The sequence below is a fragment of the Brienomyrus brachyistius genome, chromosome 14 (assembly GCF_023856365.1).
Source record: "Brienomyrus brachyistius isolate T26 chromosome 14, BBRACH_0.4, whole genome shotgun sequence".
NCBI lineage: Eukaryota > Metazoa > Chordata > Actinopteri > Osteoglossiformes > Mormyridae > Brienomyrus > Brienomyrus brachyistius.
This window is the reverse complement of record NC_064546.1, coordinates 11,815,384-11,842,784: the sequence shown is the minus strand read 5'-3', so window position 1 is coordinate 11,842,784 and position 27,401 is coordinate 11,815,384. Positions and strand designations below refer to the sequence as shown.

At 42.7% G+C, this 27,401-nt stretch overlaps 2 protein-coding genes across 2 annotated transcripts; one reads left to right on the top strand and one right to left on the bottom strand.

The window, feature by feature from the left end:
- The first annotated feature begins 37 nt into the window (after nt 1-37).
- kif28 (kinesin family member 28) lies at nt 38-16,352 on the top strand. Its single transcript, XM_048974557.1, has 24 exons — nt 38-382; nt 864-1,052; nt 1,823-2,026; nt 2,276-2,311; nt 2,470-2,697; nt 3,122-3,310; nt 3,912-3,952; nt 4,209-4,329; nt 4,446-4,513; nt 5,075-5,217; nt 6,226-6,347; nt 6,579-6,669; nt 7,463-7,523; nt 7,978-8,101; nt 8,715-8,877; nt 8,961-9,079; nt 9,600-9,707; nt 10,258-10,544; nt 11,067-11,201; nt 13,302-13,468; nt 14,135-14,232; nt 14,532-14,670; nt 14,773-14,918; nt 15,382-16,352. The coding sequence occupies exons 1-24, from the start codon at nt 227-229 to the stop codon at nt 15,538-15,540; spliced, it is 3,294 nt and encodes a 1,097-aa protein (XP_048830514.1). The 5' UTR covers nt 38-226; the 3' UTR covers nt 15,541-16,352.
- Nucleotides 16,041-26,561, bottom strand: sccpdha.1 (saccharopine dehydrogenase a, tandem duplicate 1). The gene is made up of 12 exons (XM_048974552.1): nt 26,291-26,561; nt 24,854-24,966; nt 23,988-24,068; nt 23,182-23,311; nt 22,382-22,431; nt 21,154-21,284; nt 20,404-20,521; nt 19,038-19,157; nt 18,866-18,922; nt 18,607-18,718; nt 18,307-18,388; nt 16,041-17,912 (listed from the first exon to the last, which is right to left on the bottom strand). Exons 1-12 carry the CDS (start codon nt 26,487-26,489, stop codon nt 17,807-17,809), a joined length of 1,299 nt encoding a protein of 432 aa, XP_048830509.1. The 5' UTR covers nt 26,490-26,561; the 3' UTR covers nt 16,041-17,806.
- Between the last annotated feature and the right edge of the window lie 840 nt (nt 26,562-27,401).

Genomic DNA, 27,401 nt, shown 5'->3' with positions numbered 1-27,401 from the left:
TGTTTCGCTGCTTCGTCTGGCTCGATAGCTAACAATCTGAATGTCTTCTCTTTATTAGTTGAAATAGGGGAAGCAGTGAGGCACCTAGCAAGTTATTCGTCATCCTATATACGTTTGGTCCTATTACCCAAAGCTAACAGCCAGATACGTGTTGCTCATGCGATACGACGGTGAGGCCCCCCACGATCACGCGTCATTATTAATGTATAGTGGTTCACCATGAAAGATGACACCTCTCCATCTCGTGTTACGTGCGCTTTACCGATGGTGTCGGAGAACTTTCCCTTGTCCAGTTGGCAGCAGCAAAATGAGAGGGCGGGGAGCTGAAATGTCCAGGAAGGACTGCGTGAAAGTGGCTGTTCGAGTCCGGCCCTTCAACAAGGTCAGTTGTGCTGAGAAATTGGTTCGCTTCCTGAACTGAATTTGTATCACTTTAAGAAGCAGTTTGTGTTACTGTGGCTGATGCTGTATTTACACCAGGGGGCTTTGACTTTTATTTAGAGTCAGAGCTACGTTTGATACAAAATGATACCTGCTGGGTGTTTGTCAATGAAACAAAGTGAAATTCCTCGTAGCGCCCCAGTGTACTTGTGTGCAAGCATGATAACGATTGATCGGAATTCTAAAAAGTGTTGCTGGTAGTGCCGTGGTAGTGTTGACAGGTTAATGGCTACAGATTACATCGAAAAAGTAAGAACAACTAGATTGGTGATGTTCCCCCTAAGCCTGCCGGGTGTTTGCATTCTTGTTTGTGCCTTTTAAAACATGGCTTTTGTAGGCAAAATCTGAGTGGAATCCTTACATAACTGCATTGAGATGTAGCGGCCTGTCAGGTGAATTGCACACTGTCCACTGAACTACAGAGAGAGCGGGATGCAGGCAGCCGCTGTGTCATTTCCATGGGTCCCAACGCCACCAGCATCCTCGATCCACGCACACAGCAGGCGCGCACTTTCACCTTCGACTACGCCTACTGGTCTCACAGCGGCTTTGTCCGGAACAAAGATGGCCTCTTCGTCCCAGAGGAACCAGGGAGCCGCTATGCAGACCAGGTCAGCAAATGTTAGGTATTAAGGTTGACCTGAAATACCAACCTCTGGTTAGGTAGTCGGAAAGATATTCCTACTGTAAGCTTCCTTAAACCTGCACCTTAAATGTATCATTGTCTACAACTGTTGGTGCCGGATGATATAGAACAGATTTATCTATATAATAATCTTGGACAAAAAGTATGTGCTTTATTTTCACTGAGCTCTATTGCCCTTTCAAAACAGCTGTATTGAATTTTACTAGAATAGGTTTAAGTTTAATAAAATTCATCTATCCATTTTCCAAACTGCTTATCCATTGCAGGGCACACACACACCATTCACCCACACATGCACACCTATGGGCAATTCAGAAGCTCAGAAAACAATTAGCCTCAGCATGTTTTTGGACTGTGAGGGGAAACCAGAGTACCTGGAGGAAACCCCACGACGTCATGGGAAAAACATGCAAATTCCACACACATGTGACCCAGGCGGAGATTTGAACCCGGGTCCCAGAGGTGTGACGCAACAGTGCTAACCACTGCACCACCGTGCCGCCCCCTTTAATGAACTCATCTTGTACAAACCTTTGATTCTTTTTTTAGATTCTAGGCAGCAGGGGATTCCAGCCTTAGTCCTGTCTGTGTGCAATTATTCAACCTAATTAATGTTGCCTTCTTTGAAGGTGCTAGTAGCTTAAATTTATCAAACCCACCTGCATGCGAGTCAGTGTCTATAGGAACTGTTGTTCAACTTTTTGCTCCCCTTTTGTCCTATGCATGGCCCAACAGAACAGCGTGTTCCAGGACCTGGGACAAGGCATCCTGGAGAATGCCCTGCAGGGCTATAATGCTACTCTTTTAGCATACGGCCAGACGGGTTCTGGGAAGAGCTACTCTATGATCGGTTATGGCCCCAACAAGGGTCTGGTGCCATCCCTCTGTGAGAGGCTGTTCCAGGCCATCAAGGTGAACCAGGAGAGTCGGCGGTGCCAGGTATGTCGCGCCTTTGGCAGGAAATGATCCATAACATTTAACCATATATTGTGCTTGTGTCTTTTTTTGAGAATTTAGTTTAAATCAGGTGCAATGATGTAAATTCTGTTATTGTTGGATAACTATAGATCCGCTATACTGTTCTGGCTCATTAAAACCACTAAAGTCAGTACTTTCCTATTTTGTTCAGAAGCTTATTTTATTTCCAGAAATGGACATTTATAATTAACTGATATTTGCAATTTCCAGCTGTTTTTCAGCATGCTGGAAATCTACAACGAACAGGTAGATACACAGATCAAGATTTCACCTGAGCTTTCATGTTCTTGCACTCTGCCCATTCTTTCCACCTGGATTTCAGTGTATAACCCTTTGCACTGCTTCAAGTCCGGCTATTAAAAGGTGATCAGCCAGTATGAGCTCGGCGTTTGTTCCCCATCCAGGTGATTGACCTGCTCTCGAGGGGCCCGCGCTTGTGTGGGGGCCTGAAAGTGAGGGAGGACCAGCAGCGTGGTTTTTACGTGGAGGGTTTGCGGAGGGTGCCTTGCGAAAGCGCCACCCAGGTGGCGCAGCTGATGGAGCAGGGCACGCGCACGCGCACCACCGCCTCCACCCACATGAACGCCAGCAGCAGCCGCTCCCACATGCTCATCATTTTGCAGCTCAAGCAGGTGTTTGCCTGTGCATATCGTGTGCATGTGTTGCGATCGACCCGTTGGTGTCCACTGGTCTACAGGCTATGAGTCACAGTTCAAGTGCGGTCCTTCATTCAGCTGCTTGTGTGTTCTTACGGCATGGTTCCCCAAAAGAGTAAATTGTTTGGCCTACATGAAACATGCCGAATCAGTGGAATCAAGTTTTAGACATGCTAGCATTACCAACAGTTCACACACTCTCATTGAAGGATAAGTCGATGTCCATTTATTGCTACAAATTGGCATCCCTAAATCATATGCTTCTTGTACTTCTTCTTCTTCTTCTTCTGGTGATGAACAAGCGCTAATTAGGCCTGGGTAGAACCATGACTGAATCGCTTTGGCCCGCCTGCTGACGTGCTTTGCTATTTTTACATGCTCCAGTTGAATCTGCCTACAGATTTTCTCCAAGGAGAACACCACCAAGGAGTCAAACATGAACCTCGTTGACCTGGCAGGGAGTGAGAGACAGAGGACCTTGACATCCGAAGCCGACCGGCTGAAAGAGGGAGCAGCCATCAACCTTAGCCTGACCACCCTGGGCAATGTCATCAGGTCACAAAGGATTAGGGCCATTTACTTGACAAAAGTACTTTTTTAGTGACTGCTGCATAGAAATTGCAGAATAGATTAGCTAAATCCAAAAGGATACATCCATTAGTCTTCCAACTGCTTCTCCAGGTTAGGGTTGTGGTGATCCAACAGCATGATCACACATATTAACATATATCATTACTGTTTAATGAAAATGAAGTCCGAAAATCCATTGCATGCGTGTGAAAAAAAAACTTTTTCTTTTAGAAACTACTTTGCACCTATCTTTACACAGCTTTTGTTTTAAATGGACCTACATGAATTGTTGCCAACGAGGCAAATATGTCAGTTTCGACATGAAGCAAACTAATCTCACTTTATATATTCACAATTAACAATGATGTTAGTTAGTTAGCTATCTTGTTACCAATGTCCATCCATCCATCCTCCTAAAACCGCTTGTCCTATTCAGGGTTGCGGGGGTCCAGAACCCATCCTGGAGGCTATGAGCGTAAGGCAGGGAACAACCCAGGATGGGGGGCCAGCCCATCGCAGGGCACACTCACACACCATTCACTCACACATACACATCTATGGGCAATTTAGTAACTCCAATCAGCCTCAGCATGTTTTTGGACTGCGGGGGGAAACTAGAGAACCTCGGAGGGAATCTTACAACGCTACATAAATCACACAGATAGACCCAAGGTCAAGAGGATCCCAGAGGTGTGAGGCAGCAGTGCTAACCACTGTGCCACTGTGCCACCTCCCTCACCAATACCACAGCTTTGTATCCGAAGTGTTACAGAAATTAACAAGACGTTATGCTGTTATCGCTATAAGACTTAGCATCCTTCAGGCTAGCCTTAGTCCATGTGTGTAGATATGCACAGCATGCTTTCTCTGCTGATGTGGGGTCTGTGGTGATCGCCTGTCTTGACCCCTGAGGTCACCACCCACAGTTCTCTGGCGGAGGTGGCGATGGGAAAGCGGGCGGTATACGTCCCGTACAGGGACTCGGTACTCACCAAGCTGCTGCAGTCTGCGTTGGGGGGCAACAGCCGCACCATCATGGTGAGAAACCGTGGATGGAGGCCAGCCCAGTGCCTCACGATTAATCAGATTTTTGGTATGTAACGAAACCTGTGAGTGCGCTGTCTTTCAAACAAGCGGCATTTTCTCATTCAAAGATGGCAACCTTGAGCCCAGCGGATACATGCTATGAAGAATCTCTCTCCACATTACGCTATGCAGAAAGGTAAAGTTTTATGCATAATAGGCCACGCGTAATAGTCGAAAGGATTTATGCATAATAGGCCACGCGTAATAGTCGAAAGGATTTATGCATAATAGGCCACGCGTAATAGTCGAAAGGATGTATGCATAATAGGCCACGCGTAATAGTCGAAATGATTTATGCATAATAGGCCACGCGTAATAGTCGAAAGGATTTATGCATAATAGGCCACGCGTAATAGTCGAAAGGATTTATGCATAATAGGCCACGCGTAATAGTCGAAAGGATTTATGCATAATAGGCCATGCGTAATAGTCGAAAGGATTTATGCATAATAGGCCATGCGTAATAGTCGAAAGGATGTATGCATAATAGGCCACGCATAATAGTCGAAAGGATTTATGCATAATAGGCCAAGCGTAATAGTCGAAAGGATTTATGCATAATAGGCCTCGCGTAATAGTCGAAAGAATTTATGCATAATAGGCCACGCGTAATAGTCAAAAGGATTTATGCATGTCTTTTGGGAAGAATGTAGTACTTGCACGATGAAGGTGGGTTCATGTGTGGATCTCTTGCCAGGGCAAAGCGGATTCAGAACAGGGCCGTGGTGAACGAGAGCCCCACTGAGCGTCTCCTGAAGGAGCTGAAGGCTGAGAATGCCAAGCTGCATCTGCGCCTGGCCCGTCTGGGGCACGAGGGCCGCCAGGCAGACGATCAGACAAGTGTGCCATTCTTCCTTTTTGTTTACCGGCAAATGCTTTCTTCTAAAGCGGTCTCACTTTTTCTCATTTAGCCTAGAGCATATTGTACTGAAGTCATAGATGTTCTATGTGTTGTCAGTGTGAAGTTAAGGTTAGTGCTGGGGTTTGGGTCCCTGTTAAGGATAGGGTTAGAGCATAATAGTAATAGATTTAAAGCTACTGTTATGGTGAGAGGTGGGGTTAGGGGTAAGACTGATATTCGGGTTACATACAGGATCAGGGTTACACAGGTTCTGGCCATTGCAGACTTTTAAAGGTTCTTCTTTTATTATAGTTCTGTTCTCCCACATCCAGGGAAGCCCAAGTTTAGCTGTGTTATCACATTAGTCATACCTTACAGGAGCCTGTTGTATAAGCATATGTGCCCATATTAGGCTTAAGATTAGAAAGGTTAAGACTTTAATCCCACTCAACCAACAAATATTGCTAATATACAATTATAATTAGTGACTAATCTTACTGATTAGACACTGCAGCAATCTTAAACAGTGCTGTGTATGAAGCTTGTGGAGGACTTCAGTGATGAAAGTGGTGATTCAGTATTCTGTGATGACTTTCTGGCATGGACGTCATTAGGTCTGATCACTCGGTCTGATCGCTTAAAGCTAGCCCCGAGATTTTAGCCACTCTTCCATCAAAACAAAGTCAGGCTCCAGGTAAACTTGACTTAAACCCTGATCTTTTCAGTAGCTAGAGACTCCCCTGCTTTCTGGTATTATGCCTTGCAACGTTGCTGGAATGAGTGTCTTCCTGTGGTCATAACCGATAACTTCAATCAGTGTTTTCCAATCCAGTCCTTGGGGATCCAAAGGCAGCCCACGTTTTTACTCCCGGTAGGTAGGAAGCTGGGAGGGAGCAAAAATTTGGATTGTCTTGGCTGGGAACTCGGAGGGAGCAAAAACATGGACCAACTGTAGGTCCCTGAGGACCGGATTGGGTAACACTAATCTAAATGTTGCATTTGTACAGAGGAGCTACGTAAGTTACTGACTCACAATGAGCTGCAGATCCGTGCCATTCAGACCCTGTGGGAACAGCACTTGCAGGAAGCACTCAGGGACTGGGAGCAGCAATATGCTACTATTACTCAGGTGTCAGTATCACTTCTTTGTCAGCAGTCTGATCGGTTTATCTTGTCCAGTAACAATGTAGCCCCACAAAGCTATGATTCACAGTTAAGAATCTCCCTAGGTTTACAATAATAACCATGATAATGTAATGTTATAGACCGTCAGGATTACTAAAACAGTACAGTTTTACCAACAAAAATCACTCTCTTGAATATTGAGCCATTTTTATTTCTTCCCCTCTCTCTGATATAGGAGAGGAGGATGATTCAGATGTACCCCTACATCCTTAACATCAATGAAGACCCTCAGCTCTCTGGAGTGATCAAGCTTTTTATCCAGGAAGGTAATGATGTCGCTAATGATGTCACACTGTTCCGCCAGCCCGTTACATTGGGCAGACCCGTGGCATGTTATTAGTGCACTTAGAATTCAAGTCAGATCCAAAGCAGCAGCTGACTAACCCCTGTTAAACTGTCATGTGTATTTTTGGGTTTTACATTTAGACATCATAATTACACTGTACTTCATTTTATGATTTTCTGTCATAATTTATTGCTGAAGTCATGAGGACATCAACCCTAAATGCAACTGTACTGTGCTCACTGCATACCATACCGTACATTTTTTGTAATTTTCACCTTAATAACATAATATGAATAATATGTATACATCCCATACAGAGACTCACTCCTTAGCCATATAGTCAAAGTTCTTTTATTGTCACTTACACAATTAAACAATGCAAAACAATAAGTTTTATAATATAATATAATAATAGAATTTATATACAGACGCTCCTCTACTTACGAACTTTCAACTTACGAACTTTCAGACATACGAACGAAGAGGACTGTAAGTCCAAATGTGTTCACTGGGCTCCCGTTTCCTGTCTGCAACATCAATATTTTTATCTGTGCTACAATTCCGCCTAGTACGACTTCTGGCCGCTACTCCCGCCGCGCAGCAGCGTAGCGTACTCCCAGTATCCTAGTTCTTTGTACTTTTGTATGCCCTTAAAATGATGTTGAATAACGACTTACAAACATTTCAAGTTATGAACGGCCTTTTGGAACGTATCTCGTTCGCAAGTAGAGGAGCGTCTGTAATGATGTGTGTGGTTTGTGTCTGACATATAGGTGAATGGGACATAGGACTGTCAGACTCGACACCCCGTGCCATCACTATTAAAGGACTTGGGTAAATAAATGTTAATTTCCTTTTCTGACCTTCAGCAGCTGGAAAATGTAGTGTTGTGACTTTCTTTGAGAATTGCAGCCATCCAACCAACATGAAAGACCTGGAGCAAGTCTGCTATGAAGAATGGGCAACAACCAGTTTCGAAAAGTGTAAAAAACTGGTAGCTACTTCCCCCAAAATATTTAGCGTGGTAATTGTGGCAAAGGGTGTAGGGGTTGGATAGTTGTACAAGCAGCATTTTTCAGGTTTTGATTTTCTTTGCAAGATTGCTGACTAATAATTGATTTTGACTTTTACTCGAGACAGTGATTGTAATAAAAATTGAGACAGGAAAAAATATGTGAATGCATTATTTATAATGCAGGGAAATCGATCAATTCTTATGCAAGCCACTGTAAATGCAGAATATTACTAGAGAAATGATTTGCTTTGCTTTGCCGCTATCTGTCTTCAGCATTCAGGCCAAACATGCGGTATTTACCAACGTAGAGCGCAGGGTGTCCATCACCCCGGTGGGACAGGCCAAGGTCATTGTCAACGGAGCGTCTGTCCCCTGCAAAACACAGCTGCAGCACTTGGTATGTTCTTAACTGAACTGCAACATAAAGTGCAATAAACTCCACTTTCATACATCACCAGTATTAGATTCTACAGCAGAGTTTAACAGATGCAAAACCAGCATGAGCTTATATGATTATTTGATTCACCAAGTAAGCCAACAGAGTTCATGTAGGCATATATGACAAGCATCTATGTTTGGAACGATGTGACCCTCTGTCTGCCTCGATCGCCTGGGCAGTCCCCACACTGTACTTCTCGCCTGATGACTCTATGCATTTTGTTTCTGGACCTGCAACAGCTACACGGTGCAATAATTTGCATTATAAATAATTTGCATTGTAAATAAATAATAATGGACCTTATAAAGGAGCATTCAGTTGCGTGGATACAGGTGTCACCTGGACTTTTTTGGCAACTGAAAGCAAGAGAGCTGACTATATGCATGAATATCTCCCATAAACACATGAAGATCAATGACTGAAATATAGGTTTTTCATCCTATCATACCTGCTTGTCATATACATTCATTCACCGGTCTCTTCCCCTGCAACTGTGGCACAATGCTCCTTTGAACATGCAATGATAAAAACTTGAAATTTGAAACCTGCTGTTTTGGTTGGCTGTTGCCAGGACAGGCTCATCCTTGGTTCCAACAGCACATACCTTTTCATTGGCTTTCCCTCGGAGCGGGACGGAAATGATTGGAGTCGCTATGACTACGACTATTTTCAGTCTGAGCTGGCTGCTGCGGAGGGCATCCACATTCACTCGCTATGTGAGGAGAAGAGCTTGGGTGAGGGGAATCGACGTGTGTATGTATGTGCATCTGCTTGTGAGTGTATACAGAGTTAGTCTGACTCCCCTTGCCCCTTCCAGGAAGCCCCAGTGGGGGGCACGGCCAGCCAGACCCCAGCTTGCTGGCGGTATTCTATGACTACATCAAGCTAATGCCCATGGTGGCAGAGGCCAATCAAATGAGTCAGGAACTCAACAAGGTGAGGAGAATTCGAGTGGGAAATGTGTCTCTCCAGGCATACTGTACCAGCTTCAACACATGAATGATGGTGACACTTCCTGTGAATGCCATGTCTATAAGAATCTATGAACACATTAATAACATATAATGCATTCATGAAGCATTATAAACATGCCTATAAGTATTAATAAAACACTTTACACATTATAGCCATGTTTATTATGCTTTCTGAAGATATCTATAATCTAATTACCTATAATGCACTATGGATGCCTTCATAATACAGTAGAAAGCATCCTTAATGCTTATACTGACCATTATAATGCATTATGAAGGTATCTACATATAATACATACATCTACATCAACTGTATAGTGTATTGTAGACAACAGCTTTAAGTAAAGTGTTACCAGAATGACCTTGCAAGATTTTTTTTCTCTAATATTAGTATTAATTACTTAAGGATTAATAGAGTATTAGGGTTGTATGCTTTATATCTGCAGTGCTTGATATGTAAATTGGTTTGATTGCATTTTCAGGGAGTTGTTTTCAAGCTTGAGATCAAGAACCTCGCCATGTCTGATTCCAAGGGTCATGACCTTGAAAAAGAGATTGCTGTTAGGGTTATGTTGGTGGAAAACAAGCAAGTAAGAAAATACCCAGCACTGAAAATCACTCTGTCTGTTTTCTGAATTTAAATGATATTCTGAAGAGCATTGTTTCCCAACCTGTCTGTCCGTCTGTCCGTCTGTCCGTCTGTCCGTCTGTCCGTCTGCCTGTCTGTCTGTCTGTCTGTCTGTCTGTCTGTCTGTCTGTCTGTCTGTCTGTCTGTCCGTCTGTCTGTCCGTCTGCCTGTCTGTCCGTCTGCCTGTCTGTCCGTCTGTCCGTCTGTCTGTCTATCTGTCTGTGTCTGGTTGTAATGTTCTTTCATGGCTCGCTGTCTCTTTGTATTCTGCTTTGGGGATAATGTTAGGGTAAGGGGGGGGGGGGGGAGAGTGGCTTCACCTAATGCCTTGATCTTGCAATGCAAATTAAAAGTAAAGTAGTCCTCTATAGATGGGCGGTGATGGAGGGAATACAAGGAAGATGCTTTGAATAAACACATTGGTTTAGTAGCTAAATATTAATTGAAAGAAAGCGGGGGGTAAGACATCATTAAAACAAGCTATTTTCTGTCTGTGTGCTGCCTTTCATCAGGTGTGGATGTGGTCCAAAGCCAAGTTTATCAATCGTAAGTTTTTAATGGAGGAGGTGTACCAGCAGCAGGTGGTGCAGGGGGAGTGGTGTGACGGATCAGCCCCCCCCAGGGATGAAGACCCCTTCTGGGACCCGCTGGAGCCGCTCCACCTGGGCAGCGCTCACCTCTGGCTGCAGTCGCTGGCCTTCCGATTACAATTAGAAGAGCAGGTGGAGATGCTGGGGCCCGAGGGAACTGAAGAGGCCGTGCTGCAGTTACAGATGGTCCCCTGCAGCCCAGCAGGATTGTGGGTAATATTATTGCAATTTTGGAGGCACAACATTCTAGTTGTATGAGGAGGCCGTATCCTGTATAACTGTAATACTACATGGAAATGATAAGAAGACCATAATAAAAAAAGAGAATGTTTTTTTCTGGTGCTTTTTGGACAAGCAGCTCCTTATTTTTCATGGAGCACAAGCCTGGTTTTTATTTATGTGCTGCTTATAATAAAAGATTGATTGAATTTGGCCTCATTACAGCATTCAAACTAAAAAGTAGAACTCAAAGGGAGAGAAATACAATATGATTTTGTGGAAAGTGAATCCGGTACTCGCACAAAGCCTAGGAGTTAGACTTATGGACAGGACAGCGGTCTTAGTAGGACCATTAAGATTATACCCTTTAAAAAGTACTTCAGTGGTTTAATAAAACATTAACTGTGAAATTGTAAATCCGCACCTAAACTCTAATTTTTGTACAAACAATCAAGCAAAACAAAAACGGAAGCAAATACAGGTAAACTGATCATTTTCTGTGTTCCCTCGAGGCCTCTTGGTGAAGACGGCATCCTTATCGACCCTAGCGAGCTGCTGGGGAGGAGACTGGACTTCCAGTTGGTGTTGGAGCAGTGCGCCGGCATACGCTGGCTGAGAGAGGCCAAGGACCGCGGCGTGCAGATTGCGTGAGTTTGGTTGCGCTTTGGCCGGCAGTGCTGACATTTTGCGGTAGGTTAAGTAGGCCGCATAGCTTCGCAAAGTGGTCAGCATCCTTACTATTGTACCACAGTCAACTATATTTTGTTATTCTGGCCCTGGTGAATGAAAAGTGTAAATATTTTTGTATCATGCATGTAGACAGTACTGTGCTAATGACCTGAGCCATAAAAGAAAATGATCTGTCAAAGTGAGTCAGCTTAGTCATTTCAAAATGTGTTTGCAGCAACCATCCATCACAGCCCGTGTATTTTTTGACTTGACCACTAACACACCACATATGGTTAACCAATATCTCACTGGCTTCCGTCCATCCATCCATTTTCTAAACCGCTTATCCTACTGGGTCGTGGGGGGTCCGGAGCCTATCCCGGAAGCAATGGGCACAAGGCAGGGAACAGCCCATTGCAGGGCACACTTACACACCATTCACTCTCACACGCACACCTATGGGCAATTTAGCAAGTCCAATTAGCCTCAGCATGTCTTTGGACTGTGGGGGGAAACCGGAGTACCCGGAGGAAACCCCACGACGACATGGAGAGAACATTCAAACTCCACACACGTGACCCAGGCGGAGACTCGAACCCGGGTCCCAGAGGTGTGAGGCAACAGTGCTAACCACTGCACCACCATGCCGCCCCACCTCACCATCATGCCCCACCTTCTGTTAACTAATTAAATAAATAAATAAAGTGAGCTAGTGGTGAAATTTAACGAATATGTGGAACGGCTGAGGAGCCCCTGAGGAGAGGTTTGGGAACCGAAGCGGTGTTCATCTAGCCATCCAAGAAGATATTTGTAACTTTTTGAAGAACAAAATAAATTCTTGTTGGTTTTTCATTGCGTTACTTTTAATTTGCATAAGTTATGTTAAATTGTGTTTTTTTTCTGAGCAAATATACACTGACTCTCCAGATAACATTATAAATTTTCTTTCATGGCTCAAGACTTTTGCACAGTACTGTATAATGTAGAATAGTCCTTTTTAGAAATACAATAGACATATAGCAAGATTATATTATTGACAATATCTGTGCCTGATACATAGAATGTTAGCACAGACTTTTCTTTGATATTGTTTTTCACAGTTGGAAATTATTCTTAGAACTGCATACCAACTTTGAGTAAGAGTATTTAACTTCAGAGTGATTGGGAAAATACCATTACAATTACATGTAGAGTTCTCTGTCTCCTCAGTCATTCTGTGATCTTCAGAACTGAGAAGTACATGGGACTTAAAATACACTTTAAATTTTTGTCCTTGAATACTGAATACTGAATGATGAATATTGAATCTTTTATTCGGCAAGTACAGAGAAGTACTAGGAATTTCTTCTCACGTGGGTGGTGTCATGACCAAGCAAAATTAAACATAAACATCTAAGAGTGAAGATACAAGGACGAATAAGTAGAATAAGGCAAAAAAAAAATACAGGAGATGTGCAATGATGGGACAAACATGGTGATGTTTAGTCCTTCTGAAGCTACATATAGAGAGAATGTCTGTCCCTGTCTGGTTTAACCTATAGCCCATCGCATTAGATGCCAAATTTCACTTCCTTGTCTCAGTGCTTGTACTTTGTTCAATGACAGTAAAACTGAATCTAATCTAATCTAAGAGGAACCAAGCTGGAAAAGCACTGTTGAGATGTGAGCTTGTTTTGTAGGTGAATTAGCTTATTAACATCTCATGGTAGTTAAATGTTCACGAACGCCACTTCTGGCGACAGCCCTTCCATGGACCCTCAGCTCAGCTACAAACTTCAAAAATCATACGTTACAAAACCATCATAAGTTCAAAATCCAAAAACAACGAAATAATAGTATATTATGGGAGAGAGCAAAAACATGTACTGTCTGGGGGTCCCCGAGGGCCGGGCTGAGAAGCTCTGATTTGTTTTTACTGAAGATGGTAAGATGATCACTGGATGCTCCTCACTGCGTCCACTTTCACTCATTGGTCAGCTTCCAGCCGCTGGATTATCTACCAATGGCTGCTCTCTTCGTTTACCAGTTGTTCTATTATTAAACCACAACTCTTGGTCTTGATTACACTCCTCCCTCAGGTTCAGGGTGTACAATATCCCCCAGCCCTTCTACACAGCACCAGTATGGCACAATGTGAACCCCCTGCTGGACTACAGGCTGCAGTTCACCGTGATCAATACTTGCCAAGACTTCCTCAGCTATCTGCAGACCAGTGCCCTGGTGCTGGAGCTTTGGGGGCTGCAGGGTAACCCTAGCTCAATCTGTCTCTCATATTCTCTAAATGAAACTCTACTTCCATTTGTTTCACGTAATTTCTAGTTCACATGATTTGCTGATAGTTAGGATGACCAGACAATCCATGTCCTATGGGACACTTTGAGCTACTTCGGGTTTTGCCAACTTCTTTCAAACTGAAGTTCTCCTGTGCTTGGCTGAATAGTTCAGTTCCTCTTGCGCATTTGACTGGTTTGTTCCCTTGATTGAAAGACTCACATGCAGCTGTTTCGCATTAACATTAGTGACACATGCAATATTACAGACTGACCAATCAGCACACAGCAATAACTCAGTGAAAGTGAAATGCAGATCTTTTTAATTGAAATGGTAGTTAACAAATCCTATTCTAACTCAAAGTTTCCTTTCTGACTTGAAGTATCTGGTCACCTGAAGACATGCAGTTAGATGAATTGGTGTCTCCAAACTGACAATAGTGCATTACTAGATAAGCATTAATGGATATATTGGCAGATGGATAATTCACTTAATATGCACATTTTCCATTTTGGTATGGAATGTCACACAAGCTTGTTTTGGGATTCTCTGCTGTCTGAGGTCCATTTATACCCGATGAAACATGTTTAAGGTTAAGTCAATGTCATTTTTATGTTTCTGCTTCTCCAAACGAGGACAGAAGGGTGCAAGGAAATGACCTCGTCACAGGAGGGCCTTAGACTGACAGCAGAAGGCAGCGTCGTCATTGATGAGGCCAGCGCACTCAACACTATGCTGGTGAACCACATCGCATGGTTTCACGAAAAGCCATGCTTACATTTTGAGCAATTACTCAGCTCTACACTCTGTGCTTCTGGAGCTGCCCATCTATAAATGCTATTTGGCTGAAATACTGGTTCTACGGTCATAAGTACCTTACAAATATAACTTCTGAAATACAGCCACTGTAGGGACCACAGAACGAGAAATGGCACCATGTTTTGGTTGTGTGACGTTTGTTTGGATGATGTTAGGAGACATCAAAGGCAGATTTAACAGGATATGTGTATCTTTGTGTCTTTACGTGAGGCCTGCAGCTAGAGGAGAGCCTCCCCTCGGACTTGAGCTCTTCCCAGCAAGCGATGCACCAGGACTTGGAGAAGCTGAGGAACCTTAACGCTGCCCTGAGGAAGGAGAACAGTGCACTGCGGGATCAGCTGAGTGGCACACGGGAGAGTAAGAAGGCCGCTCACTGTTTACATTCCCAGTGATGTCTGCTGTCATGGTGACAGGTGGTTTATGGGGAGACCAACGTCTTGGTCTTCTCCTGTGACGTAGACATGGACCTCAGTAACAAGGCGGACAGGCGGGGGAGCCTGAGACCTAGTTGTGATGCAGAACTCGCCCGGGCCCTTAAGGTCTTCTACCATGACATGAATGCTGTTAGGAGCCAGCTTCAGAAGGTGCGCAGACACAAGCCCAAGGTTGGTAGGCAATGGGAAACTAAAGATGTTCAAATAAAGCTGCACTTTTTCAATAAGTGCCGTTATATCAAACACTTTCTTCAGTTATATTTTTAAACTTCCTTTGCAGCTTGGTTGTGTACAGAGATTATTAATAAACCTCAATATTTTCTTAAACTCATACATTAATGTTTGTGTTACTACAATGTTTTTAACCTTACAAAACTACCACACTTACAGAATATGCTGTGATAGTGGTAACCTTGGCCTTATTTGTACCCTGCTGCATTGACATTAACCGCTTTGATCTCTTGAACAAGATATTTAAACTTCATTGCTCCAGTAGAATGTACAATGACATTCGCAGGAAAAGGTGAATTTGGGAAAGTTGTAAAGTAACCAGCACAACATGATGCATTTTTTATAATGTGTGCTAAGGAGTGCTGGTATGGATAATGACTTTGCCGTTCATTCCACACCACAGGAGGATGTGGACCTCTCCAGCCTGACCCTCTTTGTGGAAGAGCAGGGTCTCCTCCTGAAGGACTTCGCGGAGCAGCTGGAACAGAGCATCACTGCACTCAAGCAGGACGTGGCTGCTATCATTCGGAAGAAGAGGGAGAAATCTGGCATTTGGTCCTGAAACCGGTTATTCCTTAAAGTGTAGAGTTTTCCAGAATTTTCAATCACTGTTTTCACAGATCTCACAAACGATCTTAAGCACCCTTATCAAATCTCATTGGTCTCACTCATCCTCTTATCCAGGGGCCTGTATCACGAAGCAGGATTTTAGGTGCCCCAGTTTAAATTGACCTTACCTTTGTCCACTTACATTTAGCCCAGACTACCTTAAATCCAACAAGTTATCCGACTAAGCCAGAAATCTGGCTTCATGATATGGGCATCGGCGGAGTTTCCCTGTCTTTGTAACACAGAGAAAACATGCAGACTCCATACAGAGGAAAAGTGGGAACCAAACCTCTGACCTTGCAGATGGACGCCAACAGCGCTAACCACTCTGCTACAATGCCATTTCATAACAGGTTCTCTAATTTTGTATTCAACTTACAATTGCACTGATTTTATGAAAAAGTATAGGACCTGCTGAATATTACTGTTCAATTAACGGCATATCCAATATCATAGGTTATACAATCTTTATTTAGTTGGAAAATAACTCACGAAACAGGTGCAATACTGCAAACAAACCCAGAGAGATCAGCGATCAGGACAGAACAGTCTGCTGATCACATCACAAAGAGAAGTAAAGCTTGACCGCTCATCGCATTTAGACATGCTCTCGCTCAGCTGCAGAATGGGTTGTGCAAGTTCAACAGCTGCTAATACCACAAACCTCTAATTTCTATTCTTTACATGAGCAGTAATATTATTTTCTACTACGAGCCGAGTGCATTTTGATCATAAAATTATAATAAAGGGACATTTAAAAGAAAACCATGCAGTACAAATGGTCTGCATCGACAGCAAGACAAAAGGTACCTGGGTCTGTCTACAACTCAATCAGCACAGAACAAATTAGTAAACTGACAAACTGAATCTCATGCTCTCCTCGTGAGTTAGGTAATCCTTCAAAAACAGAACTTTGAATGGATCCTCATACTGGAAGGTGAGCAATGCACAGACAGTGGGAAACAGTGTGTTTGCAATTTCCAGTTCCAGACAAAATCTTAGCCATTACCAAGCAATCATTTTCATTGACTTGCGTTGTGCCGGCCAGCTTTTGCAACCGATAGCTGGTAACTTTATTGTAATATTTTTTTTAAAACCACGCTTTAATGTTTGGTTCATGATCAATAACAGATAACAGCATTAAAGCTTAGAAAATAAATTTGGCAAGTGTGTCTATAATATTCCTTTTATGAGCAACAGTAAATAATCTCTAAGTGACTAATAATGGGGGCTGTCACTGATTTCACTGGGCTACCCCCCCACATTACCCACTCATACCTCAGTACCCTGCCCCATTACCACATAAATGTAAATAACTCACTATTTATTGTTGATTTGTACATACAACTTGCATTTACGCCAGCATTCCTTGCACCGACATGCACTTCTGCCCTTTAATATATTTAGCATCAACAGTTTGTATATCAACTGAAGTTTATGTGACTTTCCCTAGTCCTGCCTGTACTGAAGTTTGAGATAATATTGGTGTGACAAATGCAGGTAGATTACCCTCTCAGTTTACATTGCCGCAAACATAAAATATATCGTAATTCTAGCTAATAGGTCTAATATGTGAAACAGCAATGCTGATGTTCATTTGTTGCATTTATAGCGTTTGCTTCTGTAGGGGTGAATTGCAATTATAGGCTAGTGAAACATTCTATTCTTTCTGATATCTATTGTATGAATGTTAACGTTAGAAAGTGAAAAACAGGAATTAGCTGGTCAACCATTTCTTTCAGTTTTTCATTTTTTTTCCCCTATAGCCAACAGGTGTAATTCAGTTACCATAGACTAAGGTCACATGAAAACTACAAAACTACCCTATTAATGTAGCTAACCTACGTATTAAAATACAGCTGGACAGTTCATGACTATCTGATCGGTTCTCTGTTGGGGTTTTGTTTTCTACAGCCAATCACAATGCTAGCCTAAATCCCTCCAGTTGATGAGCTCACAATAAGGGGCATGGTTTACTAGGACTGAAATTGTGTACACACTGCAAAACACTGCCAAAAGAAAACAAGAAAGCCTACTCCTGTTAATTACATGAATGGTGTAACACTGAGCAGATTATCTGTTATTTATTTACCATGAGTCACCACGCTATATGCTGAAGTCTGTACACGGTCTGTTTACGTTGTGCAAGCCGAGGCACAGGAGCTTCTGTAGGAGGGGTTGGCATCACGATATGGGGAACAGGCAGGCGGACAAGGCTCTCAGGCCTCCGGTTTCTGGATCACAGAGAAATGGATGCCGTGTTTGTCCAGGCGCTCGATCAAGGTGCTTTTTGAAAAAGCTGCTCCGGGAGAATAGACCCCTCCCCTGTGAATATAAACAAAGGAGGACCCATAAATCAGGGGGCGACCAACGGTGGACCGAAACCACCCCCCCCCACCCCCATTCCAAGGCTATTCGAATCACGGTCCTCAAGGGCCAAGCACTGCTGATCTTCCAGCCTTCCTTTACCTGTGAGCCAGGTGTGAAGCCCTCAGCCAATCAGAATCCATTATTAAAACCAACTACCTGGAAGAACTGAAAACAAGACCTGGATTTGGAATCGAGGTCCTGATTCAAAGAGCCCTGCCCTATTCCATACGCAACCAGAAGAAGCCATGCCTTCGTGAGACAACAGCACAGAATAGCGGAAAAGACTGGCGATAAGATGACCTTACAGCTACATGCGAGTCTAAGAATGAAGTGGATGGACAGAACTCACTTTTTGGGGAGACACTGTGGTTCGTTGAGGATTGTGAAAGCTGACTGTACCATAGCGATCGGTGTTGTCACATAGGCGACCTCTGTGGAACAGAGAAGGGAACAGAGAACATAAAGACGCGGCATGTATGATCTAGGAATCGGTTCAGTGTCCAAAAACAGCCCATTAAAAGGTCAGCTGGAGAAACTGAATGTTATACCAGTGTGAAGATCAATCCCAGCAGTCGTTTTTTTTTTAAATGATATCAAAATTTATCTTGATCGGGATTGTTGGTCTGGAACAAAAGAGGGAAGCAGGTACCCGGTCCTTTAATCTGTGTGTGTATCTTGGCGTTGGGCTTTCCCTGCGAGATGTCCTCTCCCTCAGTGTAGCCTTCCCCGAAAAACGTCAGGCAGAATGAAGAACTTTCCATCTGAGTAAAGGAGTACAAGATGTACCAGATGTCCACGCAAGTCAGAAGAAAAAACATCTACACATCTCAAATGATCAGTTTGTAGGGGATGGACTCCATTCAGCAAAAGAACTTTCAGTTAAACGGTAGGGAAAGTTGAAATAGTACCTGCTTTCTAGTCGGACCAGTCTTTGTGAAAACGCCAAAGGAGAAGAATTCAGGAAACTAAGTGGGGGGGGGGGATTACAAATGAATTAGCTCCTACTCAACTGCTATAATACAGTCGCCACAGTCTACCTTCATGCAAAAAAAAAAAAAAACTCTTTTTCCCCCCCATTACCTTAAGTAGGAGGTTTCTACCGAAGTTGAACTTCATCAAAAAGAAGAAGATTACAGCTCCAAAAAGCAATCTGACGACAGAGGAGATGCCGCCGACTCCAATATATGCACCATACTGAACCTGTGGGCAAGAGTCAATATTGCAGACAGAAGACCTGAATAAAACTGATCCCAGCCGTATTAAACCCTAAAGTCTACACACCAGAGGTGAATAGTTCCGGTCCAGAAAGTAAAAATCCAGACCAAGACTCGATTTCAGCCAACCAGCTGAATTTTTTGTGATCGTAACACTACACGCAACTGCTTGGCTGAAACAAAGTCTTGGTCTGGATTTTTAATTTCTGGACCGGAACTATTCACCTCTGGTCTACACAGATGAACCAAGCAGAACATGTTTATCTGTATCAATATTCGTCAAGACTTAAAAGACCATTCCAGCAAAAAAAATTTTGATTTTGAACCACATACACTGTTTGGCTAAAAAAAAAAAGTTGCATACCGTTTCACGCGTTGATTAAGGTGGACATTTGTCAATGCCTTGTTTCCATGTGCTTATGCAACATCAAAAAAAAAATAATAAATTCCCATCCAAACCTGCATTCATTTTTCATTGAGATCTTGTATTTATGAGAGGCGAGTTGACCCACTCCATAAAGTCTTCTTAGGCACGTCTTAAACACTTTCAATGGGGTTAAGGTCAAGATTGTGGTGGCCAATTCATGTGTGAAAATGATTCCTCACGCTCCCTGAACCACTCTGACAATTTGAGCCCAATGAAATCTTGGCATTATTGTCCTGGAATATTCCCAAGCCAACAGGGAAGAAAAAAAAAATAAATCCATCGATGGAGTAACCTGGGCATTCAATAGAATCAGGTACTCAGCTGACTTCACTTTATTCCTGCATGACGTCGCTGAGCTGAAATATGATCCAATCATTGACTCTTAAGTACTTGGCAATTTAAATTCAGACTTCTTTTTTTGGCCAGGCAGTGTACATAAATCATTAAAAAAGTATTGCACAAAGCGGAATTAACTTTAACGCTGCATGCAAAAACTGAACTGTGACTGAACATTTAGCAATTCTGATAAACCAGTCCACCATGCAACAGTGAGGATTAGGTGCTGAAGCTATACTACTATGCCAAACTGGTGTGGCCTGAGCCGGGAGAGGCACAGGTGATAACCAAGCCTCTGGCCTGCTTGGTTAAGGCAGTGTTTCTCAACCCGGTCCTTGGGGACCCACAGACGGTCCACATTTTGGCTCCCTCCCAGCTCTTGGTATTAGCAAAAACGTGGACTGTCTGGGGGGTCCCCAAGGACTGGGTTGGGAAACACTGACTTAGATTAACTCATTTACATACTTACTGGGGACTCTTTGTACTCTTCATGCAAGAATCGCTGCGTTCGCTTGACCACTGATGGGTCTGACCCCATGAAAGGAAGAGCGTACTGCTCAAGCTCCTTACTGAAGAACAGGGGGTTCCTACAGAGAGAGGGAACATCCAACACCATGGCTTTAACTGACTGTACTGCCATTTGATTCACAGTACTGCAATGCATCAAAGATCAAAGTGGTAAAAAGCTTGGACTATTACGGCAAATAACCTGGGTTTGCTACGCTCCGATAAATCAGCACGTAATAAAATGTGCCTCATCCAAACTAAGAATAAACTGAAAACATTACCTAGCTCAAGAGGAAAACAACATGGCGAGAAACAGAACTAAGAGATCCTCACACAGGAAGGCGAGCAAAGCACAGGCAGTGTGAGTAACCATTAAAAATTCTAAATGTGTCGATTACATGATGCAGCATTAAAAAGATCATTCTATGGTCATTATTCACCCCTAGCCTTCGCATTGTATGTTGAAATATGTGGACGTTACGTCTGTGCTACAGAAGCTGAGGAACAAGAGTGGAATTAGAGCAAATGTGATGGGCCAGCGATCCTGATTGAGGGCTTCAGGGTCTGCTGGTGTTCAGGATGGTGGAGCTCCAACGTTTAACATCAGTTGAGATGCTGGTTCTATACGTCACATAACTAACAGCCCTGCAAACCCCTCAGCTCCTGTGCACAGAGATTGCTGAACCCCCACAGCAAGATAAGCACCCCACACCTCCTCTTGAGTTTTGGCCCGACCACAGGAAGAGGCGCGTGGCCAAATTTCTTCCTCAGCCTCCTTAGCTTGTCGCTGTCCGCCACGCCATATATGGCGGACTGCCAGGTGCCGTCATTGATGCAGGCCCCCTTTGGACAGAGACAAAAAATAAAATATTTTAAAAGTGCAGAGGGTTCGGGTCAGAGTTTTCACAAATCTCAGCGGCATGTTCAGCTACAATTAAATGGTATTCACCGGGGTGAGGGCCATACCGGAATGCATTCATCAATTTCAATCCAAATCAGGAAATGGAACTGGAGTTGGAATTTAATTTGAATTTCAGGGAGATTTAGATTCAAATATAGTTTTTTTTCCCCCAAATGCCAAATCTAGTTCCATTTCCCGATTTGGACTGGAATTGATGAATGCATTCCAGAATGACCTCAACCTTGGTATTCACCATCCTTGGGCCAAAAAAAAAAAACCTTTTAAATTAACAAATTTTATATTTCTCAGTTTTTAAGACAACCAAAACTTGTTTCTATTGGAGCTAGAAAAATTAAAACTCAGGGGAGAGAAAACCTAGTAGTCATATAGTAAACTGAATACAAATACAGTGGTACCTCGGTAGAAGTTGGAGAATTGGAAAAATTTTGCTTTGTTTACGACCTTTGTCTGGAATACGACTCGTGTGCTAGAAGCTGTATGGATCAAAATGAGTGACAACACTGCGCGCTACCCTTGTTTACCTCTCCAGACAAATCCACAACTGCCCACGAGCGTCAGTACACCAGTCGCTACTATTCAGTGAACAACCCGCGCCAACTACTTTTCATTTATTTAATCTAATTGCTTTTCTATTTATGTATTTTAGTATTAAGCAGTGTTTAGATTATTTTATACAACCCCATCAATGCATAATATGCCAATAACAATAGGATTTTTTTTTCCATGGGAACAAATTAATCATTTTCCTTTTATTTCTTATGGGAAAAATTAATTTGGTATACATCCTGTTTGGTAAACGTCCAAGGATCTCGAACAGATTAAGGACATATACCGAGGTACCAATGTACTCTTTAAAAATTAAATCAGCTTAGTTTCCCCTTTACATTCTTAACACAGCTGGGGACAAAAGCACGTCCATCTGTCTAGCGATGACTGATGGTCTCTGCTGACCATTGAAGGTATTCCTGCTGAGTTTGTGTTGTCCTGTTATTTTAAGTGACAAAACACCAAACCCTACCTCAGGCCCAGCGTTTATGGACAGGAAGCTCTCAATGGCAGTCAAGGTTCCTGGAAATATATTTTTCCTTCATTAGATCAGGAAGATTTGAAAACTAAAGAAAAAAACTGCTGAAGAGGAGGAGTTACAGAATCTTTGTATTACACACACACACTGTACATTGGGCCCTTGCTGACATATTTAACAAAAGTAACAATGCAAATAACTAATGTACACAACAGTGAAAAACAGTGATGGCACACTAAAATATAAAAAAGGGGGAGGGAATAGTAGAATATAATTAGGAATATATACAGCAGTATACAGTACAGAGGTGAAAGAGCACATTAAATAAGGTGGTGCAAAAGGATTAAACTAAGATGATGTTGCAGGGGTGATTCTATACCCTATTTGGGGGGGGATTTCAGCTACTATTTTTGTCGCAGCCCCCATAAAAAATTATTCTGAATCCATTTAGCACATGCATACATGAGTGCAGTTCAGTTATGCCTATAATAGTTTTTTTATTACGATTATAAACACACAGAATAGTAATCAATATTTATAATGAGATTGAATAAAACTGCTGTTCTAGAATAATTCATAATTGCATAGACAACGCAATTATAGGTGGAAAGTTCAGGTCCAGAAAGTCAAAAAATCCAGAACAAGGTTTTGTTTCAAAGAACCCGCTGAGTATAGTCACGGTCACAGAGGACTAACTGGTTGGTTGGAATAAAACCTTGGTCTGGATTTGTACTTTGTGGACCTGAACTTTCCACCTCTGTCAGTAGTGGAAGACTTGCGAGTTAAAACGGTACCTTTGAACTGGTTCCGGATGTACAGCACTCCCATGTCGGCAGGTATGGAGTCAAATCCACAGCTCCCAATAATGTAAACGCCTTTCTCTGCGGCCTGACTGTGGTAGTTAAGTTGCATCCCCTCTAAAAACTATGATGAGACAACAGTCACATACTAAATACTATTAACAATAATAGTTACTGTGAATGATGTCACTTGGTTTAGGTTATTTCCGTCATGTACACTGAAGCAGACAAGCCCTGTAAATCACTCTGGAAGACAAAAGTTAATGTCTCCATTCAAGCACCAATGCACCGTACATCCTTCTGTCAAAGTGGGTAGCAAAGTGGGTAGCAAAGTGGGTAGCAAAGTGGGTAGCAAAGTGGGTAGCAAAGTGGGTAGCAAAGTGGGTAGCAAAGTGGGTAGCAAAGTGGGTAGCACTCCTTACCATCTCAGACTTCTATTACAGATTTAGTACATTCGAGAAGCGAAACGTTAAAAATTCCAAAAATATTATTTGGCTGGAGACATCATTCATGTCTGTGCTTCTCAGAACAGCACATGCTAAAGCAGCAGCCTTTCAGTAACGTTAATCTTGCGCTACATTTTCCACCACATGGAAGAACAAATCCCTCTGCTTTAAGCAGCGTATAAAACAGGGAGGGGAAGAGAAACATTGCTAACAAGCACTGTCCTAAAAATGGCTTTATGAATAGAGACCTAAATCCACTTGAGCCTGAGCGGGGGGGGACATTTCTCAGTGGGACCACGTCTCCATGACCAAAAATGGATCCTGGACCAGCACAGGCAAACGGCATCGCTTTACCTGAGGTTCGCCGCTGATATCGACGCAGTGTGCCCCGTTCTCTATACATGCTTTGACAACGTTTTCACCGTAAAACCTGTACTGAAAGAGATATTTCTCAGTTAATTTCTTAGTTAAAAAAATGTCTTTAATTAAAACTCATGCACAGTAATAACAGAAAACACATCCAAGTTAAATTTAGAAACATTAATTTCATCTAACACCGGCTTATCGTATAAACAAAGAACCCAAAACAAACACAGATTTGCATTAATCTTTAAAATGGTACACCTCAAACCAATGCATTTCCCGATAAGCCACAAAAGCTCGTTAGGGACAGACAGAACCGCCCCACCCTACAACTTGCATTTCAACTGAAGTGACTAAAACGCTCAAGCCGTGGTTTCCAATTGTGCTACATACCAGTAGGTAATTAAACACTAAATAAGAGGAAACTATTACAATACAACCCTGATGAAAATTATTTCTGTAGACGTCTGACCTGCCACTGTTCGACAAAACTGTCACAGACATGGCCATCAGTGGAGCACAAACAGTATTTACTGCAAGGTGTTTTACAACTGCAGCTAAGCGTCCAAGGATAAGACGCTGCAGTTCAATTCTGCAGTTCCTGCAAAATCACTGGAAACTAACTCAAATTTTCAGGATTGACTGTAAACTTACATTTTATTACTCATTTTCAGAAAGAGTATGACACATAAATAGTAAATAGCCATGGTCACAAAGCCATATACATTTAGTATAACACTGTACCAAGGCCTGCAGATCCTTTTATATTTCCTTTTAGTTCATCCCATCTACGTCTGGCTGTACAGAACTGCTCCCTCCATTTAATCCTGAAACAAACGGAATCATTGTACACTTACTGGTCCCACACAGTTCAGAATAATGACGGCTTGTTTGCACATAGCAGCCAAGGCATCTGGTTCCCCAACATCTGCTACTATTATATCCACTTCTGACTTCAACTCTGGTTTACCTGGAAACAAAACACATGCATCTCAACACATAAAAAATTATAGAAAGTGTATATTGCAGGGTGGAACCAACATGACCCCACCCAAGCCATTAGGCACAGTCGAATGACAATCTACCTCGCTATGGAATGCATATCACTTTTGATCGTCTCAGAATGACACAGCAAACAGGATCACAGTACTGCTGATTGACTTGGTTAAAATTAAGAAAATGTCACTTTATTGTGTTGCATGACTAGACATTATAATATTAATACCCAGTTGCAGAACCTGCATTACATAACCATAGCACTGTAGCAATGATTTGGGTGTCTGATCAAAGGTTGCTCAGTTCCTTCTGATGCTGGAATTATACCCTGAGCTAAATATATTACTGAATTAAAATATCATTTCAGCTTCTTACCAAGCTGAATATTAGCCTCATATTAAACAACACTTTAAAACAAGCGGATCCGGAATAAAAACACTGACTCAAAGAATGTCAGGTGCATCCAAGTATCAGCAGTAATTAACGGAGACGGTTTGTGTCAGTCATCAGGCCGCAAAGAATAAGGGGGAGGGTAGGGCAGGGCAGGGTGCGGGGGAGCAAACATGTCAGATATGTTCCATAGCCCTTGATCCAAAATGATCCTGGATCCTTTCGGAAAATGACCAACCCCCCTCCACCACCCTCGGATTGCAAAACAGGTAGTTGCTGCCTTGATCGCTACAATAAATCAGGTTATCTATTAACAGGTTTCCACACAATTAGATGATTTGATAATATGTGCCGATATCTTTGGATAAAGTTGTTTAAAGCAAAGGTTTAAATTATACACATAAAAAGGGCATTTCCACAAAACATACTGCTTTAAAGCTGCAAAAAAATCCCGAAAGGTATCAGTATATAATCTGTTCGAATAAGAAACATCAAACCACAGAGCATATACATAGGCTCTATAGTTTGGCTCACTATTGCGTAACTGGTTAGGTTAATCTCACAAGATAACTACGTGCAGAAGTTGATGAGATCGGCTGTATAACCAGGTAATGCCAGCCTCACCTGTCCCACATCCCCTAAGCCTTAGCTGAGATTATTCCGCAAAATGTAAGGCAAAGATCGTGTGCAAACTGGTCAGAGAAATAGCTGCCGTGGAAAAAAAAGTTTATTTCGCATGGGAAACGGCGTATAGCGTTAAAATACATTTCAGACACGGAGTGCTGGTGGGAAATTCGGCTAAACTGCAACGAAACTGGAAACACATGAAACACTGTGCTGTCGATGTGCATCGCAGCTAACGCGACTATTCGGGTTCGGCAAACTCGCCAACTATAAAAGCTACGTACTGAGTATTTCTGCGGCCTGATCCAGAATCGATTCCAGCTTCTGGTGGTTTCTTCCGGCGATCGCCCATTTCAAAGTCCCCTTCGGACCCTCGGCAGAGGTGCGGGCGATTTCCTCCACGACAAACTGTCCTGTGAAGCCTGAGGCCCCGAAAACAACGACATGATAGGGTCGGCTACTGGAGGTGGTGGTGGAACCCATGATGATGCGCAGCCAGAGCGGATCAGAAGACAGGGTAACAATGACAGCGAGGAAGGTTCGCAACGTGAGATATCGGCGGTGGGCGTGTACCTCTGCACTTCCGCGAATCCGGCGTCACATGTGTCATCCATGTGTCACGCCCTTAGCCAATCACACGCCGCATTTAATTTACATAAAGTCTTCATTGTCTGAAACGGGACCCACGTGACAGCGCTCGAACTTGACCGGACAGGAAAAATCGTAGGAACCTTAAAAATATATATTTATACGTCTAATTTCATCATTCAGAAACTTCCAGTTCAACCATATTATAATGAAATTATTATATAATGGAATTCGTTTTGGTTACGTATTTTGTACGTACCCTGAACGTATATATGTAACGGAAGTATGTGAAAGGAATAGTACTGCAAAGCCACTCAGCAACGTCGTTTCAGCAAAATTATCATTTATTTAACAGCAAAATAATTCATGAGATGCAGTGTAGACTTACCTCTTCTCTTGGCAAACAACAACTCAAGACAAAACAAGGACAGGTCTTTCACCTCCCCTTACCACCACCCCTCAACAAGGTACTGTGTATACGTGTTATATTTGAATTTGCATGTAAAGAGTGACATCTTGGCTTGTGATGACGGAAAGCAACTTAGGCCTACACTGGCTACTGTGAAAGTAAATGAGCTAGCCAGCTAATGCTAATTCAGTAAGTGCATTATCTTAATGGTGCCATATAAAAACCCCCTTTACCTATTGACTCCCCCCATAATCACTGTGTGCTATTAGTGCCTGTATTCAAATCACCAGTCAAAGACAACACTTTTCATGAGAATACAGTATATTTAAATTTTGCATTTGCAATACACCCTTCCCCCCAAAAAAAAAATACAGCTGCAAGTAAATTAAAAACGTTAC

Excerpts from the sequence above, each read along its gene's own strand:
- sccpdha.1 (XM_048974552.1), bottom strand. The coding sequence starts at position 26,489 with ATGGGTTCCACCACCACCTCCAGTAGCCGACCCTATCATGTCGTTGTT. Across the intron at positions 18,389-18,606 it reads CACACAGATTAAAGGACCGG|AGGTCGCCTATGTGACAACA; the intron begins GTACCTGCTTCC and ends TCTGTTCCACAG. Across the intron at positions 17,913-18,306 it reads CCACAGTGTCTCCCCAAAAA|GGGAGGGGTCTATTCTCCCG; the intron begins GTGAGTTCTGTC and ends TTATATTCACAG.
- kif28 (XM_048974557.1), top strand. The coding sequence starts at position 227 with ATGACACCTCTCCATCTCGTGTTACGTGCGCTTTACCGATGGTGTCGG. Across the intron at positions 9,080-9,599 it reads TGAGTCAGGAACTCAACAAG|GGAGTTGTTTTCAAGCTTGA; the intron begins GTGAGGAGAATT and ends TTGCATTTTCAG. Across the intron at positions 11,202-13,301 it reads GACCGCGGCGTGCAGATTGC|GTTCAGGGTGTACAATATCC; the intron begins GTGAGTTTGGTT and ends CTCCTCCCTCAG.